We start from the raw sequence: 22,022 nt of genomic DNA, 5'->3' as shown, positions 1-22,022 counted from the left end.
TTTATCAACAGCATAAAAGGGAACCAGCCAGTGTTACAAAATCGTTACTGTGTGTGCCATATACATCCTGGTCATTCCTCAGTTGTGATGTAGACTTATTTCGGCTATATTTATTTGGAAGCAGGGGGAGGAAGAAGCTAAACAAAGACAAAACAACAAATCAAAGTCTTCTTTGGCCCACTTTATTTTCATCTTGAACGTTACCCACAGGAATCATGGGTCCAATCCTGCAACCCTTTGCTCACATGAGAAATTCCTACTCTTGTGAGTAAGCCCACTGAAGTCAATGAACCTGCACCTGTTGCCCTGGGTATAGTCATGTACCCAGTGCAACACATCTATGAAATGTTCCCAGATCAGAATGGCCTCTTTGCATTGGAGTAAATAGTTACACACAATTCAGAGCAATGGTGAAGCAAGCCCAATGGGTTTAATTCTCATCTCATGTACATTGGTATAAATCTTACTCTGCCTTAAGAGCAGTATCGTTGAGAGCACAGTTTGGTCCAGCGGGACTACTTGAATGAGTAAACATTATTCACATACGTGGCTGCGAGATGGGGCTTCCACTTTGTAGGTAAAAGGAATTCAGTTGTTGTATTGGCCTCATATGTTGCCATCCTCAGGGTATAATAATCAATTTGCAAGTCATCTTTGTCGAGAGTTGAATATTATTTTTGTTTAATGACAGCTATGAGGTCTACAAGCCTGACAGTGTTACCAACCCTTGCCATTGTATCACAAGTCTCAGGATGTTCGGTGCTTTTCTTAAAGCCTCACTTCCTGGAGTTATGTGAATATGTAAAATTTCAACTTTCTTTTTAAAGTTTTCAGCCCCCATCTTTGTGGAGAAACACTACAAAAACATGAACCCTAAAGACTCAAACACCAGAAAGCAAGTTTAAAGACCCCTAAATGTATTTATTCATTTTAAATCTCAATATTTTCAAGTTCATCTCCTGAATTTTGGGGGCCTGGCTCATGATTTTTGATGGCTAGGTGTTAGCAATATAGATTTCATCATCATCCTTTGTATACTGTTAAGATTCCTGCTTCTGCAATAAGATCCATCTACCTCGCTGAGGCTCAGCAGGAATGCAGGCTCTGCCCATGCACAGCTCACTCTAGGATCTGGACTTTAGACTGTAAAAAATGTCTCACTGCATAAGGAAGTGCTTTAGGGCAGCAATCACTAGCACAGAACATGAGGAAAGCTTATTACCATACAGGATTTTTTCCAAAGGTCTCGAGGCCTTTTTTTAAAGGCCTAAAGCAGAGTTAGGTACCTCTCTGCTAGCGGTACCTTTGAAAACCTCCCCACTAAATTTCTCATTGTACATCGTATTATTGTGATTAGCACAGGGGCTTGAACCTGCAATCTCGGCAGCATAAGCTTCTAAAGCATAAGTGAAAGGAATGATTCGCCTAGCTGGGAGCTGCAGCAGCTTCATATGCTTTGCAAATGAGGGGATCTGTAACAGACACTGAACAGTGGGTCACTCTAACATGCACTTCATTTATTTTATTTTATTTTTAAACCACCGCAAACATTGCACTGGCCGTCAAAAGGAGCTGAAAAAGATACACATCACCCATACCCAGGAAAGCTATTTAATAAATATCATCAAAACAAAAATGAAAAGAATCCCCCTCCACACACCGCCAAGCACAAAACACCTGTAAGTCAACAGAATTTAATCTAGTTTATTCTCAAAAAAAAAAAAAAAGAGGGAAAAAATATGAAAACAAAATAAAACCAAAAAAAAAAATAAAAACAGGTCTTAACACTAGCAGTAAATAAATTTATACAACCATTCAGTCTGTATTATAGGATGAAATAAATCTACATCTTTCTTAATTTGGTGCTTTGAATTATACATACAAACAACAATTACAGGAACTTGTTCACAATGCATATAGGCCTGAAGAATGGCTATCTGAAAACCCTCACTGGCAATATCCATATGTTAACACTGATTGCCTCAAAACCATTATTACTTCCTATGTAAAAGGCCTGGTGCCTTGAATGAATGATCTGCCTACAGCTTTTAGTTAGTTAGTTAGTTAGTTAGTTAATGCATCAAACAACTTGAGCCAGCCAGAGAGAGAGAGAGGACACGACTGGCAGTTTGTCCATTCGTTCATTAGACCTGGTTCTTCTCAGTCGGCATTTTTATTCTCCTCCCCATCCGCCTTTAGAAAAATTTTCCTCTGAGTCCTTCATGCCTGTCTTTACAGCTTACCCAGATGCAATAAAGTCTTCCTCAAATGTACAGTATTCCTTACAATATAAGTTATATGCAATGTTCAGCTTTTTTTTTTCACAGCACTAGAGACCCTGTTAAATAGGGAAGATGAGTCTGAATGGCTTATTCACAGATGGAGTCCAGATTCAGAGGTTGAGAATACAGACACCATAGTGAGTTCCTTTAAAAAGTGGCAAATATCACTTCTTTTTTTCCTTTTTTTTTTCCTTTTATGCCTTCAAATAACATTTTTTTTTTATTTTTTATCCATTTGTTTTGGACTTCAAATGGATAACCTCACGCCTGCAAAAATGCAAGTATATAAAGTAAATCTCATTTTGAGACCGTAAGCATTCAGCAGGGGGAGTCTGTCTCTAACCCATGGCAGTGACCATGCTGGAAGGATGATGAGGTCCGAAAGAGAGGCTGGATGGCGGGTGCATCGGTGTCGGCGTAGTCAGCATGTGGCTAGAGTGACTAAAAGGTGAAATGTGGCTGATGGAGGACATGTGTCTGGAGAGGGCGGCGGGGTTAAAGGAGCTGCTCTTGGGGAAATCTTCCAGGCTGTCATGGACCTTTTTGCACTTTTTGGATTTGCTAGACATTTTTCGGTTTCTGGTCTGAATTCCTTCTTTCTTCATAGTCAGGGGTCTGTTAATCTAAACAAAAATCAATTATTTTTTATTGGTTTTTTTGCTGCTGTCCCTCCTCCCCAGATCATCACGGAACTCATCTCCGATACATCATTAAGACCTTAGAAACGGTCAACCAAATTCCAGATCCAAACGAGTCTTTTGGGGACATGTGCAAAAAAAAGCTGGTAGGGTTTCATGGTTGCCAAGATTAATGTATGTAACTTCCAGTGACCAAAAGGTTTAGGTTACCATGTTCCAGGACACTAGGTAACTGGAGTGCATCTGCAAAACAAGCTAGGGTGTATCAACTCATATAGTCCTTAAAGGCACTATCTCAACCCTCAAGGCCTCTTGTTAAGGCAAATTTAAAATCATTAAACCTAATATCCAGTGAAATAATTAAATCTCAATCTTGTCTACAAAGGAGCTAAAATACTCTTGTCACCATCATAGAACTGGGAAAATACTGCAAAACATGAGCAAAAAGTATTATTGGTATTTTTTTTAAATAAATTTGCTTTCGATATGCTTACTCCTTTTTGTGTGTGCCTTTTCTGCAGATATTTCCTTGATCTGAGTTTTATTGGCAGGAAGCAAATTTAAAATTCACACACACACATTAAATTCTCATGCATGAATATTTGCACCAGTAGTGAAATTCACACATACAATCAGGGAAGAGAAACAATACCATGTGACTTATCGAACCAACCACACACACTAAGCGCAAGAAGGAAACGTTGAATATCTAATTCTCACAGGCTGAAATTCATCTCTATTCAGAGGCCAGTATCAGACACATGTCCCACTTAAGTCCCACTTACGGCTTATGGGCTTAGCTGGGACTTAAGTGATGCAAAGGCCTTTTCCTGAGTTCTCAGCACAGGGATGAATTTCACCCATAGCAAACTATGCTCCATCCAGAGAGTTCAACAAAACCCCCAAAATATTAACCAGGTCACTTTGAATATTACTATTAATTGTATATTTGAGGGAATCACAATCAGCTGGTGGATATCATGCCAGCGGGAAAAGAGGCTAAATATATCTGATAAATTATCCATCGCAAATTATTCTCTCACCTCTAGTAAATGATGACAAATAAAGGTGTAAAAATATCATTCCTGCACCATTGTGACCATTATTTATGACTATAGGAAAATGTACCTTCTTGTTTGCAGGCTATCGCATGGTGCTCCCCACCATAGCATATGAGTTACTAATTAATGTATGCAATAGTCCACTCAGGTAGGGCAAGTATTATCTCCATTCTACAGAGGGGGATCTGAGGCCCAGATCCAACAGGAAGCCTATGGAAAAGCCAGGAAAAGGACCATGCTTACATGGGTCCCAGTTTAGCACCTTTAACTACAAGACCATCCTGCTTCTCAATTGCCTTTTGTAACTCAGAGGATTGGAACCTCTGAGAGATGAAGCTTTTCACCTGCAGAATGCTGGCTCAAATCCAGCCCAGGTCAGTAGTAATCAAAAGTTGCTATCATCCGAGTCTGTCTGATGGCCTATTTCAAATGAGTCAGTGGTGTCACCCCCAGTTCCTAGCGGAGAAGCATTCCCATTAGATTGCTAATGAGGCTGCCAATTGAAAACGGAGAGGCCTGAGACTGAACGAGCACAGAATGTGAGCTACCCATTTAGTTCTAAGGACACTCAGGTTTGAAGGATATTGGGGACAGTTTGCACCATTCCTGACCACACTGTACGTGTTTGGTAGATATACAGACCACTGCCATCAAGGTGGTCAATTCTGCACTTTCCATCAACACTGGATGGGGGACACCAGAACATGTGGCCCCATTTCTCCCAGCAGAGTGAGTACTTGTGAGTTCCTTGCAGCAAGATCATATGCAATATGTGCCATGTGCAAGCACTATACACAGGTGCCCTCGGTGACCCGGCAGGAGAGAACTGAGGCTGAATTTTGCTGTGATCCCAGTGGCAGGATAGAAAGAGATTTTGGTTTTCCACTGACTTTAAAATGTAGTTGCAGTATAATTAAAAGGTCACCCATAGGAACTGAACCCACGGATCTTTCTCTGTTTCCACTGCACATTAACATGAGGTTAGGACACAGCTCCCTTTTCAACAAAATTACCTCTGCAGTAAAAGCTACACACATGCTAAATAAGAGATTATTTCGAGTAGCATAATAATAGAAATGGGCCAAACACATGTATATGAAAATCATTCATTTCAGATGGATCCCATTAATAATGGGCAGTCCTGCAAGGAAATATGTTCTCTGCTTTAATTCTGTTCTTGCGACACACTGTTCTGCTGGCTTGTAGCTTCCACCTATTGCGAAATAAGGGTCAGAACTTGCACCTTTTGAAATCAATGGCAGCTCACACATTTAAAAGGGTGCACGCTTGAGCTCTGTGAGCCCGATCCTGTGAGATGCAGAGGGCCTCCTGCAGGGTACTCAGCATCCTCCACTCCCTTTGAAGTCAATCAGGCCTAATCCTACTTCTAGGGAATATTGCATGTAAGTTCAATGCAGCAAGATCGGCCCCAAAAGCCCCAAATTCAATACGTCAAACAGATAGAATAGTCAGAGATGACCCATGCCTGCCCATAGTGGGGGGGCAAAGTGAGGGCGGACAGCTTCAGCACTGTTACTGAGCATGCTCAGTCCGTGTGAGCATGCTCAGTACAAGCCAAGCAGCAAAGGGGGGTGGAGGGTGCTGTGACTCTGCATGCCCCTTCCCCCCACCTCAACCCCCCCCCCGCCCCCTCGCATCACCTCTGGTTAGTCTTATATATTATAGGTCTGATCTTGCTCAGACTGAAGACAGTGGGATTTTTGCCATTGACTTCAATGGTGCTCTGTGGCTGCAGCAGATTTAGTCATTATAATGTTCAGTTAATCTCTAGGAGTCCCTGTATCTGAGAAAGCACTTGAGGATCCCAGAAGGCACCCTCTTTTATACATATGCTATAAATGTGTAATGTTAGTAATTATTAATATGATTGTTAAAGGGTCCTATTAAAGTCAATAGGACATTTGTCAGTGACTTCAACAGAAACAGGAGTCCCAAGACTATTATTACTAACATCCTCCAGGCAATTGGGTTTGCTTTACCGGCAGGAATCTAGTGGAACACTAAAAATAAATTTGCATAACCAGGAGGCTCAGGGAATAGCATCAATATTATTCCCTTGCTGTATTAGCCAGGACCCAGCCCTGCTGTCATGCCAGCCATGGAATTGGTCTCATTGAGAGTTTTCCCTACAGATCATTTGCAGGAGTGGGCTCTAAACAGACAACAGTTTAAAGGTCTGAATGAAACTCATTAATAAAAACACGAAAATGCAAGAACAATAAAAAACGTATTCCATATATTTGATCCATTATATTCTGTGACTATGTTGAATGCTTCTTTGGAGGGACAGAGGGCCTTAAATTCATATTGATCACCACAGCTTACTAGAGACTCATAGCACTGGTTAAGAATGGACTTATCTGATGAGACCCAGAGACATACAGACTTCTGTCTCACCACTCACTGGAAACTAGTGCTGGTTTCAAAACGCACATGGCCAGATCCTCGGCCTCTGCAAACTGGTGTTCCTACATCAACTTCAGTGATGTCCCTTTGCAGCACCTGAGGATCTCTACACTTTCTTATAAACATATTTGCCTCTAGAGGAAGCCTGCCCACCTGCCATAACTGGCCCCCTCTGTAGCAAATCATTGACTGAAGGATTAATCTGGTGCTATTCACAATACAGTTAACACAATCTTATCGATCCTGCCTCCCAGAAAGACAGCAAAAGAGGTGGCCTCCGCTTGAAGGCAACTCAACAAAACTCCCAATGCTTTACAGCACATCATGGAAATCAGTCACCACATGGGATGCTGCCTTCCTGCCCTCTTCCTCACCACACTCCGAGGTATCTGCTTTCACAGCCTGCCTTCTCCCACCTATGTTCCCTCTGCTTTAGTTTCTTTGCTGGTATTCACTTATCTCCCTAACCTCCACAACACACTAGGGCCTTTGCAGTCAGAGACTCTTACATTGTCTGGGCAGGAGAAAGGTGTTAATAAATAAAACCTTGATCTTCCACCTCGCAGTCAAAAATCTTTAGATCTGGGAAGGGGGGTGGTATTTTAAAGAGAAAAGCAGTGCTGGGAGTTGCTACCTTCCCTTTCCCATCAGGGCTAAAGACAGAGCTGCAACTGGACATCATCCATGAGGAAAGAGGATCTTATTCATTAACAGCCAGTTTTGAAACTCTTGCTGATCAGTATCTTACTCCACCAGCAGTCCCATTTAAGCCAATGGATCCACTGAGAGCAAGATGCCATTCGACTTGAGTAAAGGGTATCCAAATCTGGCCCATGTACTATAGCCACCACCAGCTGAAGATGTTTTTAAAGAATGTGAAAGTGGTTCTAATCTGCTCAGCAGAGTGATGTGCCCCATGTCACAAATTTCACAGCTGAATCTGAACTTCCCCAAAATTTGGATCTGGGGGGGTGGGGAGGGGTGGATCAGGTCCACAACACACAGGATACATAGACATAAAAAAATGAAGGGGTGAGTGAACCAGCAAAAGCCAGACAGGTTTGGATAGGAACCCGAGTGTTCGGATACACATGACTGAACTGGAAACTTTGCAAGAACGAATTCTCTCCTGAGATGCCTGCTACTTTCTGATCCCTCTTGGACTGGAAATACCATGGGACAGGTCAGTGCTTTCACTCCAGATTCCTGGAGCCAGCTGCCATTGGAGGCAATGGAAGAGGGTGGTGCCCTTCATTTACTCCTTGAGACCAAATGAGGGTGGAGATACATGAAAATGAAAATGAATAGGCAAAGTTAACGACACTTTGTTCCGTGCTGAATAAGGGGGGCATGGCTAGGCTTCGGCAAAGATTTTGGTCATTTTTTATTTTACCCAAACTGGTTCTGTCATCCCTAAAGACATAACAGCTTGAATATTAAATGGAAATGATGGCCCAGCTAATGCCCTCAGCTCCACTCGGCTCAGTATTTCTAAATGAAACATAAAGCAAACAACCACTCCAAAAAAATGTGACATCAAAGCAAAGCAATTGTAAGTCTTTGCCTTCTTTCTTACATTGTTGTTATTAATTTATTATTATTATTATTCCATGTATGTAATGAATGTAACTGTATGAGTCTTAAGAGTCTATTATTAATTATTATTATTAATAATAATAATAATAATAATTGGTATAATTCTTTCCAGATCCCTTCAGCGCTTTCCTTAGGGCATGCATCCCTGGTTTAGGTGAGCTGGCTTTGCATGAAGCTATTAGATTAAATCTACCAGACATTTAATTCATTTCCCCTTCCCTTCCACAAGCAGCGCTTTAAAATTCACAGCACAGGTTTAGCAGACTCTTTATCCCTCTAACTAAATCAAATCCTCTTCATTTTAGGAATTGAGTGTACCATCCCGGCAATTATAGCTACCTTTTTGAGGGGGGGGGTTGGGGAGAAGGAAGCAAGGAGGGGCCTAAGAAATAATGTCTGGTGTGTTATTTTTGTCCTGAGCTCATATTTTCTCAAGGAACCGGACTTGGCATCCAAAGCGTATCAGTTTGCAACATGGAATGTTGTCTTTTCCAGTGTGCGGAGTCCAACACAAAGTAGATAATATCACTCTCTGTTGATAAACTCCTCCTTTCTTGGCTTGAGCATGGTAAAGGTATATCGTTACTGATCTGTGGGCCTGTCTAATAAGGCTTCAAACTAGGTCCTGTTACATCAATTCTATTTTAATCAAAATCATTAAGGAGGGGACGGGGAGCGTTTCCTCATCCTGGCTAATGATCTGATCCTGGCAGGTCCCAAAGGGATAAGCGGGTGTTCAGAACCTCTCAGGACGGGGGCCCTTTAAGTTCAGGAGAATTTTTAATGTACGTGCCTGAAACAGAAGCTTCCTTACGAGAGTTACAGTTACACTTACATTGTGCAGCTTGTAATAGAGCCCGCAGGCGTTACAGACAGGATCACCATTGGCATTTCTCCTCCACAGCGTGGTGGTGGTGGTCTGACAGTTTGCACAGGATGTGCCCGCCCGTCTTGCTGCAGACTGAGGTAGGGTGGGAGAAAAAAAAAAGCCCCCGTATTAAAAAGATTCAATCAGCAAAACCACTGAGCCAGCAAACAGAAACTGGACAAAACTACTGCATGTTGCTAAATTGACTTGTGAGAACAAATAGTAATTCTGAAAATCCCCAAGGTGCTTTCATCCCAAATTATATAGGAACGGCACTGGGGGCCTACGATGAGTGCCAAACCTCCAGAAGAAATCATTCAAAACAGCAGCTCTGGCAGATCACGTTTCAGAGAGGAAAACATTACTTAAATGCCATCAGGCTTTTCCATTTTAAAACTTTCAGGTGCCCATGGGTCTGATTCTGCATATAGGGCCCAAACTAACAACCACTGAAGTCAACAGAAAGCCTTGCGTTGACCTCACTGGGTACTAGATCAGACCTTAAAGCACATTCAAAACTCAGATGTCACTGGGCTTTTTGGATATGCAAAGAATGCAGGATCAGGCCCCAAATAATGCTCTGTTCTGTAGACTTCACTCACATTGAAGCGCACAGAACTATTGCACAGGCTCCATCTTGTAACTCATATTTCAGCTAAGGGTGGCAGCAGCTGATTTATCAATCACATAATTTTAAGCCAAATATTTCAGTTTAAGTATTTATAGATCTGAAATAAGACTTCACCATTTTATAGAAGCCATATAAGAAAAGGAAAAAAAGAACCATATCTTTTATACATATGTTATAATTAACAATCACAACTTTTACCACTTTACTCCACTCCATCCATCTGCGATGGACAAACTGAGCTCCTTACACTTTGTCATGTGTTAGGGTACGGCTACACTACCCGCAGAATCGGCGGGTAGTGATAGATCTATCGGGGATCGATTCATCGCATCAGTGTAGACGCGATAAATTGATCCCCGATCAGTCTGCCGTTGACTCCTGTACTCCACCGTGGCGAGAGGCAGAAGCAAAGTCAACAGGGGAGCAGTGGAAGTTGACCCTACGCTCTGAGGACACGAGGTAAGTCGACCTAAGATATGTCAACTTCAGCTACACTATTCTCGAAGTGTAGATCAGCCCTTAGGCTTTCAAATAAGATCTTTAAAGCCAAAGTCCTTTCTGCCCCTCACAAACATTAAACGGTTACTGGGCTCTGATTCCACACTTATTATTTGGCTTCTAGGGGACTACTCATGAACTGAAAGTTAAGCATGTGCTTAAGTGCTTTGCTGGAGCTCGGCACCACTCAGCACCCTGAGAAACTGAGTTTTAATTCTCTTCTTTGTGCCACTAATCTAGCCATTTACCCCACTACCCACTCTGGCTGTCTATCGCAGCACATGCAACATTTAAAAACCACTAAATTTCTGGACACTGTACAACAAATCTAAAACTCAAACGTGGACATTAGGGGTAGTGTTCACTTTACCTGTGAATTTCCTGGCTTTTGGCAGGTCATGTTACAACTTAAATAATAATTAAAGGTAGTGGGGGGATTAAAGGGATGGGGATGTCCTTTGCTTATTGGCTGGTTGGGATTTTCATTAGTTCATTATTTAGACAACAGAAGCGTGAAACATAAAGTAAATACATACACACAAAATAACCTGCCTAGAACACTCGCCGTGCTTGAATACAAAGGAGCTGCCACGATCTGGGCCAATGGGAGCTTAGGGTATGTCAGGAATGCAAGGATCAGGTCCTAGTTGTGTATACAAAGTAGGAAGATATGCAGCAATTTTTCTGTAGCTCAAGCTATTTAACTGTTAGTCTGCATGTGACGGACTATAACTGGAAAAACACTGGGCGAAATCCTGGTCACTCTGACTTCAAGGAGTCTTGATGTCCCCAGCCTAGACTTTGCTCAATGGAAACTCCCACAGACTAAAGAATCAAGCTCTGAGGACCTCATCTCAAGCACCGAAAAGTTTCCAATTGGCTTTAATGGGCTGTGGATTGGGACCTAAATGTGCTAAAACTAACATGCAAACATTACATTTTCTGCCAAGTCCAGGCTACCAAAAAAAGAAAAGAATGAAGCCAAAGTGGGATGCAAATATGGCTAGTGATCATGATAAAGGAAAGGGTAGTTTTGCTTTGATCTCATTAAGGAAAATGAGGATTAATTAAGAGATCTGACTGGCAAACTTTTAAACAGGGGAGCCCATGCAGAGTAGTAGTATGTTAGGCAACATGTGAAGTAAGCAATCAGTTGCAGTCTAGGGCCTTGTCTACTCTACAGGGGGAGACCAATCTAAGTTGAGCAACTTCAGCTACGTGAATAATGTAGCTGAGGTTGACATACTTATATCTACTTACCACGGGGTCCACATTACGCAGTGTCAACTGGAGACACTCTCCCATCAACTCCTCGTGTGCTTCCCATTCAGGTGGAGTACAGCAGTCGACGGGAGAGCAATCTGCGGTCGATTTAGCGAGTCTTCACTAGACTCGCTAAATCGACTGCTGATGCATCAATCGCCATGCATCGAACCCCCCTTTAAGTGTAGACAAGACCTAGGATTATTTTCTTAATGTGGGAATTCTTTTTAGCCCATCATAACAGATTTTTCAATGCAAAAATTGCAAAGAAATTAAATGTTAACACTCCAAATTGTTTCAAAAATTAAGCCAGGTGTCTGCATGCTCTGAAGTGAGTATATTCTGATTTACAAAAATATGAACTGCAGACACATACTTGCTAGGCAAAGGGAAAAGCGTGTGTGTGTGTGTGTGTGTGCGCGCGTGTGTTGATTTCTGATCCTGCAGTCCTTTCTTGGGCAAATCTAAAGCCCAAGTCCTGCAAATACTGAGGCACATGCTTAACTTCAAGCATATGAGAAATCTCACTGAAATCAATTCAAGTTAAGCGTGTGTGTCAGCATTTGTAGGATCAGAGTCGAAAACTGACGTGGGGACTGATGCTTCAGTTTCTGCATAGGCTCATTTCCCATCCTCTCCAATGGCCGTTCCATAAGTGGAGCAGGAGCAGCACCAGGCTCTAGGCTTTCAGTGGGAGTTTTACCCTTGTCAGGCCTGAAGCATTGAGTCCCTGGGGATATGTAAAACCAGTGATATTTGACTCAGCCCACGCAAGAGGAAATGTCTCCCTTGGAGACATTTTGCGGTTTTGTGCCCTATGCCACTGATGTTCACAATCAGTAATTCCACACGACACAAAAATCCTCATGATAAATGTAATTTAAAGGCCAAAAAAAGCATTATTCTTGCACAATTATATTTCTGAAAAGAAATACTAAAAAATAACAGAACTAAGGGTCTTATCCTACTCTCACTGATGTCAATGAGAAAACTCTCACTGATTTCAATGGAAATGAGCAAGCTCAAAATTAATTGTAGTTATTACAACTGGAGTGTGAGATTACCATGTCATGTCCTGCAGATACAAATCCTCCCTGGCAGAATGCACAACAACAATACTTTGTACTTATAGAGCATCTCCTGGGGGAGGATCTCAAAGCGCTTTTCCATTCACTAGTGAATCCAGCTACCCTCTGAAACTAAGTAGATCTGGTTTTAGGCGCTATGGCTCACAAAGGTTATTAGTCTGATCCAACTCTCATAAATGAAGCCTGCATTGATTTTAGTCAGAGCTGGGTGGGGGTTTCCTATCTTTGCCTTCAATGGGCTGTAGATGAGACCCTCTGAAACTAGCCCAAGGTCATATAGGAAGCTTGCCGGAGCGAGAGAAATACATCCTAGATCCTGTGCCGTAACCACACACCCAGCCTGTCTCTCTCACTCTCTTTTTGAAAGTTAGAACAGATCAAGTTGAGCCACAGATGCCTTTTTTTTTAAATACATGATGAAATGCAAATATAAGTCACAGCTCTGTTGACATCTGCCTTCTTGGGGAAATTTGGCAAAAGCAATGTGGTATCAAATGGAGGCAGAGCACTTACTTTGTTCAGTTTATATAGAAAAGGGAAAGGCAAAAATCTAACATTTATATATGTCACCAGTTAGTACAGACCGTGTTCAAACTGCAGGGACTTTTTTTGGAGGGGAGGAAGGCGACTTCATTTTAAGGGCACAACACAGGATATATATATATTTTTTTTTGTAAGTGCAGCTTTGGGGTGATTCAGAGCGGTCTTTGATGTGTGATCATACTTGCTTTGAGAGCACACCTTGCAGCTGCCTGGGGTTTTGTTTTGGGGTTTTTTTCAAGCCCCTTCTCCTTCTAATGCATTTAATCTCCTCAGTGTTTGGGTTGGGGAAGCAGAGCTGTTGTTTATGGGTTATCTCCAGTGCTCAGATATCCGGCAGCTTTTTCCTAGGAAGTTAGCTTTACACATGAAGAGAGAAAGAAAAAAAATAATAAAGACAGAAAAATGTGTGTGTGTTTAAGACAGGGGAATGGAAAGGGGGGAGGGGCATGGAGGCTGGAGCTTCCCAACATGAAAAGCCTACAAGCACTTCCCTCCCTAGAAAGTTTTTCCTTTTTCTAATAAGGGCAGGAAAGAGACTCCATTAAGTAGGACCAACAGTTTCTTTTAAGGGAAAAGTTCATTGTAAGTAGTGGAGCAGTATTGCCTGTACTGTGCAGCATTTGAGAGAGGAGGATATACCAGGGAACTTACCCCTTCGTCCCCAAACCTACATGTCCAGTCCAAGACAACTGCATTTCTCCTTGCAATGTTATCTTTCCTCTGGTCATTTAGAACTTGATCCCAAAAAAGATGCAGTATTTGCATATGTGAATATCCTATTCACTTCAATGAGATGATTCATAGGCATAAAGTTAAGCAGCGCCTTAGCCCTTCTCTGCACTATGGAGGGGAGATCAATCCAAGTTACACAACTTGAGCTATGTGAGTATTTACCTACGCCATGTCGACTGGAGACCCTCTCTTGTCAACTCCCTTTGCGCTTCTCGTACAGGAGTCAATAGGAGAACGATCTGCGGTCAATTTAGCGGGTCTTCACTAGCCCCACTAAATTGACCACCGATGCATCGATTGCCACATGTCGAACCCCCAATAAGTGTACATAAGGCCTTAGTGTTTTCAGGACTGGGGCCATAGGTGCGTGCGTAACTCTACTCATGTGAGTAATCCCACTGGAATCAATGGGACTAGTTACTTGAGCAAAATTACACACGTGCCCTGCACAGACCCATTGGCTTACTCGCTGTGCATAAAGTTAAGCATGATTTGCAGGATATAGGTCTAAGTGTTTGCAGGATCTGGGCTTTAAGGGAAGTTGTATTATTCTGTCTGTTAATTCTGCTGTTAAGTACCATGGGGCAGGAATCACACTTTCCTCTGTGTTTTGGACAGCAGTCAGCATACTGTCAGCATTTTTAATAATAATAACGAGACTAAATGTTCCTTCATTCTAAACATGCAGTCACTTCCCAGGGAGGGAACATAATTTTGTCCCACTCCCCCCCCCCCCAGCCTTGTTGCTCGCATGATCATTAGCCATGCCTTCCAGACTTTTTGTGGCTTCCCAGGAAATCCACAGACAGATCACTGGGGATGCTAAACATATGATGTATATTACAGTTACAAGACCTAACACCATTATTTAATTGAATGAGGCATTTATTTAGGTGCCCTCGGAGGGGGCTGAGGCACAGGCTTAACTTTACACACACCATTCACTTCAGTGCCATTACTCACAGGTTCTGCCCTACACCCTGCGTCCTCGTTTACACCCGTGGGTGTAAAACTCCTACCAGACCGGAACGGTAGCATTTTACACCCACACTGCACTGATGCAAATGACTATTCCAGGGTGGTGGAGAATGAGGCCCAACTTGAAGCATGGGTGCAATCCTTTGTGGGATTGGGGCCTAATTTATGCAGGATTGTGGTGGATTCTCCATCACTGACCTTTTTTAAATCAAGAGGGGTTGTTTTTTTCTAAAAGATTTGCCCTGGGACTTCTTTTGGGGACGTTCACTGGCCTGTTTTCCAGGAGGTCAGACCAGATCAGTGGTTCCCAAACTGGGATTCGTGAACCTTACAGGGGGTTCTTGGGAAAAAATTCCCTAATGGCAGACAGAGCTGTCCCTAGCGACCCCGGGCAGCATGGGTCCAGCAGCACGGAGTCCCTGGACTTCCAAGAGCTAAGCAGATCAAAGCAAGCATATCTATCAGACTGAGGAGATTTAAATTTCAAGACTTCTTATAAGAAATGGAAAGGGAAGTGGATATTTTTTGCTGTTTTTTAAATTAAATAGGCAGCTACTATTGTTTTTAAAATTATTATGAAGAACAAGTTTAAGCTTTGTTGTAACGTGCGTTGTTTGCCTGGACTGCTCAAGACCTGAATGCTTGTGTAGGAGGAACTCTTTGAGTTGGCTTCTTAAATACCTTCATGCTGTTTCATCTGATACTCCTTGATGAAACATAGGAGCCTTTTCTTATAACAGGCTTATTCAAAGTGATACAAGCTATGAAAGTGAGATCAGGAAGAGTGTTGCCGTTTTCCTAATGTAATAAAAATACTGTAATTATAAATAATAATAAATAGTGTGTAATAAGCATGTCATAAAAACAAATTTTATATTTCCAAGATCACTGCTTTTACAATTTATACTCAGGTAAAAGAGAAAATCCCTGGAAATGTTCATTTTTTAGGAGAGGGTTCGCGAGACTTAAAATTTTAGTGAAAGGGGTTCACAGGTTGTTGAAGTTTGGGAACCTCTGGACTAGATGATCCCTATGGCCCCTTCCAGCCTTAGATTCTAAGAATCTATCAGTGCCAATTACCAAGGCGATCTGTTGTCCAATCAGCAGAAGTTGACCATAGTGGATAACACGCTCCATCCTAAATCCCACAATAAATAAACTGGAAAACTCTTTTGAGTTCAGAAAGGGAGGGAAGGAAAGGATAAGTCCCTGTGTTCCTTTAAAACCTACCTGTCCCTGTAATCCCTCTTGGGTGGAGGAGAAAGAAACGCACAAATTTCCCCCATGAGGGTTTCAAATTTAAAAAAAAAATGGGTTTCAAAATCTCACTCTTTCAAGGTGAGGCCTCTCAGACCTTGTGCTCTGCCACACTTCTCCTCTAGCCGCTATTCCCCACCCAAGACCCATGTAAGAAAATCAGCATCCCTTAAAGTAATTCCTACACATAGAGATTTGTAAAGGCACAAATATAAAAAAAAAAAATGGTACGTAACTTGGCAGGCACAGTGTAATGTGGGGGATGGGCTGAGAGTCTCTCTATAGCTCGTACTTTAAAACCCCTCTTCAGTACAGACTGACATGTCTGTGGGCTCTCCTGCCCTTTCCCTTCAGAAAGCTCGCCATCCTGAGCTGAGGAAATCAAACACAACAACGACAGAAAGTTAGTGCTGTCTGGCTCGAAGCTCCGGAAAGGGACTTACCAGCCTTCTCTTGGGCTTAATCAGGGGCCGGTTCTGCCCATTCATTTTGTGATAGAGTCCACAGGCGTTACACAGATAATGCCCGGTGCCATCTCTCCTCCACAGGGGGGTTGAGGTAGCGCCACAGTTTACACACTCCCTGCCTTCTGGAAACAAGAGGGCACATAGTTCACTTATGAAAAGCAAAGGGGTGGGGGGCGACAAGTGTGAAAGGCCTCTGATCTAGCTCAGCTCCCTCTCCCCCAAACATCACCTTCCCCCAGGCCCTCTGCAAAGCCCTGGACATCGCTTTGGGCAGGTCTGTTTGTTCATTATTTCACACACGAGTTGTCGTTCTGGTGGCCAAACAAACCACAACCCCAAAGCTTTAGGGGCCCGATCCTTCTCCACCCTCCCCAGCAGCGGAGGCAGGATCAGCCCCTTGCTTGTTTCGTTTGAGCTGCTGGAAACTGTTCACTAGCCTGCGCGGAGATCATTACAGTTAGCCAGGAAAATAAAGAGGGGCCTGATCCTGCAGGACTGACTAGCACCAGCTGCAGTGAGTTACATGGGACTGCTTCTCCCACATGCTAATTTCGATCAAACCACAGGGTGCCCACCCTGTAACCCTTCCTCACATTAGAAGGCCTTACCTAGGAAGCAGTTCCATTGAAACCAATGAAGCTAGTCCTGCCAGCAAAGTGCTACTTACTCCTTTGAATAAAGGTTCCATAGAATTTCTAACTCCCTCTATCCCTGGCCTCGGCAGGCAGGCCTGAAGGTTTTGGTATAATCCAATGAGTTAGGGCATTGGCGAAATCGCATCGATTTGGCTTGACAACACCAATCGATCTTTAAAGTCTGAATGAAAGCCCTAGCCCAGCCCCTGCGCTGCCTATGAGGAGTTCCTAGAGGGCTGTGTTTTCTTTTAAGCCAGGCAGAAAAGCAAAAGCATCAGCAACCAGTTCAGTGAAGAGAGAGATTCAGTCAATTTCTGGCGTATTCAATTAACAGGGACAGTATTTCACTCGACCGGTGGAAAACAAACTCAGATTCGGTGCCTCACCCCCACAGGTGCTTTGTCACTCTCCCCTGTTGATGAGGCTTTTAATTAAGAGATAGTTAGAGGACCCCACAATGCACATATGGGGCCAGTGCTGTGGCTCTAAAATATTTTGTTTTCTCTCCTTCTTATCAACCTGTTTCCCAACTCTTTTCTTTCTCAAGCAGGGAGGGAAAGAGGTTGTCAGCTGTCTACTATTTTAATGCTGATCCTCTATTACTGCCATTTGTTTAACCTAAATAAGCAATACCTTTAATATTGGCCTGGCTTACAGTTTCCATTGCCTCCTTTATCCCCACCCTGCTAAAGTCAGGATGAAATTAAGACAAGAAACATTAGGCTTTGCTGCTGGCTTTGGTTCAAACAAACCATTTTTAAATCTAACCACAGGTCCCCAGAGCTTTCAATAATAAAATATCCTGGTGATTGTGCTTATTAGTTTGGTTAAAGATGATCGCCTACAAACTAATAAATGTGCTCAGAGAGCAAAAAGGAGGATGATTGAAGCTGATCACTGCACACAGAAGAGTCATGGCCCAACGCTTACTTTTAGGCATTTGGGAACAGGAAATATATGGGGGGTTTTTGCTACAGTCACAGGAGTGGTTTTTGTGCTAAGGGCTTTGTTGAACCAACCCAGCCACTAACAGTACAGGACCCACCCTCCCGCACTGAAACAATTCATTTCCATTCGTTCTTTGAAAGAAAAGAAAAGCTCGTTTGTAAACCTCAGAGCTGCTTGCGAACTGAGCCCCGAACGGCTTTAAACGCCTTCGATTTCAAAACCAAACGCGTCCGGTTAATCACAAAGTAGGGGTCCGATCCTGCCATCCTCACAGCAGACCCAGAAAGGGGCCGGCGCTAGCCCGCCAAGAGGGTCCTGCCCCTGGGGAAAGGGCTGCAGGGTTCAGATCCCCACCGAGAGCTCAGCTCAGGCAAGCCCGCAGCCAGGGCGCTGCTATGGGGATCCGATCGCGCCTAGCGCAGGCCCCGGGGTAATTAACTCGCTCTTGTGCCCAGCTACACAGAGTTTTAGGGCCGCGCTGCCACGTTCCAGACAAACAACCCGTAGCCTCCCGAGCAGGGCTTGAGCCCGTGGCCCCCGCCCGGGCCCAGCCGTGGGTGGGGGAAGCGTTGCGCTCCACGGTTTGCTTGCGGAGAGGCCCCACTGCAGGGGGAAAGGGAAGCGGGGTCTGCGGGAGCCGATGGGGGTGGCTCGCTCTGTGTAGCCACCCGGGGGACAGCGTGACAACCTTAAACATGGCAGCAGCCGCTTGCAAAGCCCCCAGCACGCTGCTCTAAGGACACTTGCTCCCTGAGCAGCCAGACTGGATTGGGGGCCCCTGGCGCAGCGAGGAGATGCTGCCGGCTTATTTGATTCACACCGTGCCTTTGGGGGCCATTACAATCCGTGCATTAAAGAAAAAGAATTTTTAAAAAAAAGAGGCATCCGCACCCTAACCACAAACTTCAACCGTTTTTCCAAAACGCTGCCGCCTGGTCTGCCTGTTGTAGAGCATTTGCAAACAGCAAAACCCCACAAAGGTAGCAGCCGTTTCTCCCTCCTTCACCTGCGCCACCTCCAGTCCCTTTGCCCACCCACCTCCCCGGCCTCCCAGCTCGCTGAGGTTGAAATGGCAACCCCACCACAAAGCCGGCGCTGCTTTTGGTGCTGCAAACCGCAGCTGCCTTTCTAGAAGTAACAGAGAGTGGCAGCAGGACAACAAAAACAAACAAGCCAACAACAACAAGGGGGCAGAGGGGAGCTTTGGAAATGACTGGCCGGGCGCGCACACCGGGCAGGCGGGTTGCGGCACGGCTGCTGCTGCAAACGCCACCTCTCTACCATCTCCTGGGCACCCTTTTTCCTGAGCTGCCGGTCCGGGTCTCAGGGCTGGGGGCTCGACTTTCAGAACAGGTAGGAGGCGTACGGGCTGTCTAAAATCAAGCCAAGAATGCACCGGACTTGGTTCCCCTCCGAGTCCATTTGCTTTCCCTCCCCCCTGATACTCGGATCAGTTTGTTCCCAACACTGGACATCACCAGTAAGTTCCCCTTCCTGTTCTATTCTCTTTCCCTCTCTTTTGTTTCACTCCATCTCTCTCTTTCTCTCTCTCACTCCCCCCCCCCGCCCCAGTCTGCTTTCATGTACAGAACATGCAGGTCTGGGGTTTTTTGTCACTCTAACCGCATCCGGACCCTATTAAAGTTCCTGGCGTTGGATAAACAATGCAACTGTCGCGTGCAGCAGTCTGAAAATAATTGGATTAGCTCGAACATATCAGCTAAATAGAGACAGTCCCTGCCCAGACAGTCAGAGTAAATGTCACCCTGGAAAAACCCTGAAAACGGATCGCGATCCTGCCAAGCAGCCCTGCAGCAGCCTCCACAGAAGGGGGGGTGAGAGCTTTGACTAATCGTGCCCTGCTGCACATAGAGGGAGAGAGCATGGGATATATTGGTTTTCAAAGTCCGGCTCGTGAAATCTTTGGGAGAGAGACCCCAGCCGCCCAGTCGAAACAAAACTCCCTTTGCAGAACGCTTTCCCAGCGCTGCTACAAACTGGCATCTGAGCTGCGGGGGGGCGGGGGATGAGCCTGGGAAGTGGGCTCTTGGGGGTGGGGGGTTGGATAAATCCTAGCTGGTCTGTTTGCCTCTTTGCCCAGCATGTCACTGAACCGATATATGCATGTCAGGGTTCTGTGACAGCTCCCCGGGAGAAAAAAAGTAAAGCTGAAGTCCCCTGTTGTCCCAAGCCACTTCAAGCCCACCAGTTACAGAGCCCCTGGTTTTAGCAGCTTTGGGGTGGACTGAGGGCTGCAAAAGAGACTGGTACAATTCCTTCTGGTTCTCCTCCTTCCTGGAAGCAAGGAAGGGCGGGACATCAACCAGATTCATGTCCACTAACTGGTAGGTAGATTCGCTGCCCTTCAATTAATCTCGGGATGCAAACTTCGGCTGGGACTTTGTACAGCCTTTAGGGCAGCTGTGATGTCCCCCCCCACCTTCACACACACCCCTTTGTTTTATTACAAAGTCCTGTTGTACATGACTTCCCACCCTCCTCTCCTAACTCAGTGTTTCTTGTGGAGCGGGGGCTGATCTGGCCCTTAGGGAGGCCAATATAATATGCCCCGGAGGAGATTGAAAACGCCTTCTCCAGGGGCTGCGCTTGAGTGAAGGAGCCTGTCTGTAGGACTGGACACAGCTGAGCCTTGACCACATAGGTTCAGGGCCTCTCCCAATTTCCCCTCCCTTTCCCGGGGGTTAATAATCCAAGAACCCTACCTGTACTGGAGCGCGCTTTTGGTCTTGATTTGCACCCAAACCCGGTAGGCGAGCCCCCTAGGAGGCTGCTGGGGGGGAACAGTCCAGAGCCATATTCTGGGACGTAGGGCGGGTAGGTGGTGATGGGGTGGTGAGCGGAAGAGGAGGCCCCTCCTAGCGATGCCATGGTGCTGCGGGAGTGAGAGGACTCCAGCTTCATGGTGTCAGCCAGGGACACCTGGTACTTGATGCATTCCTTCTCGTCCTGCCGGCTGGAGCCAGTGGATCCCGGGGTGGAGATGGAGGGATCCGGGGAGACATCTTTGGGAGGGGTCGGAGGGAAGGTGAAAAGGTGCGGACTGGAGTGACCCGCGGATAAAGCGGAGGAGGAAGCCGGCGGGTAGACGGAGAGGGGTCCCGGAGAGCTGTGATGGATCGAGGTCTTGGAGAAGGGACTCAGGTTCCAAGGAGACGCGCTGTGGTGGCCCCCCAGGGGTTTGCTCCCATCCAGCCAAGGGAGAGATCCGTGGAGAAGCGGTGGGCGACACACCTGGCTCCCTGCTAGGAGAGAACAGAAGCAGGCCAGGTTACACTCCCTCAGGGATGGACCAGCACCTGCAAGACCCCCAGGCTAGCTCTCTTTGTCACCCATCTAAGCCCTCCTGGCGATAACCTCAAGAAACAGCTCACACGGCGCTCTGCTCCAGGGTGTCAAACCAGGAGAGAAAAGTGCAGCAGCCAGGGACCTGCTGGCCTGAGCAAAACTGAGCTTAGAGCCGCGATTCTGCAAAAACGTACCCACTGGCTTAACTGCACACCCCCCTCCCCAGTCCCTTTGGCATCAGCCCTATGCCTAAAAGTAAAAGCTATTGCCGGATCGAGGCCCAGAGCGGTGCTCAGGTGTGGTTGGCTGGAGGGCAAAAGGGATTCAAATCTTCGGATATTGCTTATGGATTTGTCAATCCCTTCTTAAATTTCCCTCTTCAATCAATCGCACAAGGCCTCTCCAGTGAAGATCCCACACGAAACTGCAAACCCTGGAGGAGAATCCACTCTTGCGAGTTTTGAGCTATTATTGGGTTCTTCATTCCCTGCTCTTAAGTAACCGTGAACTACGAGGCACGGAGATATTCTGTCCACAAGAAGAGAGCCAGGAGAAGACACTGATGTGTTAATAACCTGGGGGGGAGGGTTTCACCATTAGTCTGTTTTCGCACATGGACTTGTGTGTCTTTGACTCGGCCAGCTTCATAAGGACAATATCACACACACAACGTGTAACTGGTTCCAAAAGATCTTTACGTTAGATAGGTTCAAACCTTATCTTAAAATATACAGCTACACTTCCTAATATTGCACTGGAGTTTTGCAGTTGATTTTCATCATTTTATCCTTTTATGTGCTTGCA

At 45.0% G+C, this 22,022-nt stretch overlaps 1 protein-coding gene across 2 annotated transcripts; it reads right to left on the bottom strand.

Annotated features, from left to right (window-relative positions):
- Positions 1–1,507: 1,507 nt before the first annotated feature.
- Positions 1,508–21,170, bottom strand: GATA3 (GATA binding protein 3). 2 transcript variants are annotated; one of them, XM_075061334.1, is made up of 4 exons: positions 20,636–21,170; positions 16,306–16,451; positions 8,840–8,965; positions 1,508–2,905 (listed from the first exon to the last, which is right to left on the bottom strand). In XM_075061334.1, the coding sequence occupies exons 1-4, from the start codon at positions 20,832–20,834 to the stop codon at positions 2,621–2,623; spliced, it is 756 nt and encodes a 251-aa protein (XP_074917435.1). In that variant the 5' UTR covers positions 20,835–21,170; the 3' UTR covers positions 1,508–2,620. The 2 variants fall into 2 exon arrangements, with proteins under 2 accessions (XP_074917435.1, XP_074917436.1); XM_075061335.1 differs by having other exon boundaries at positions 16,306–16,448.
- Between the last annotated feature and the right edge of the window lie 852 nt (positions 21,171–22,022).

Source organism: Chelonoidis abingdonii, unplaced genomic scaffold (assembly GCF_003597395.2).
Source record: "Chelonoidis abingdonii isolate Lonesome George unplaced genomic scaffold, CheloAbing_2.0 scaffold0013, whole genome shotgun sequence".
NCBI lineage: Eukaryota > Metazoa > Chordata > Testudines > Testudinidae > Chelonoidis > Chelonoidis abingdonii.
Note: the sequence above shows the minus strand (reverse complement) of the source record. Positions and strands in the feature narration are given on the sequence as shown.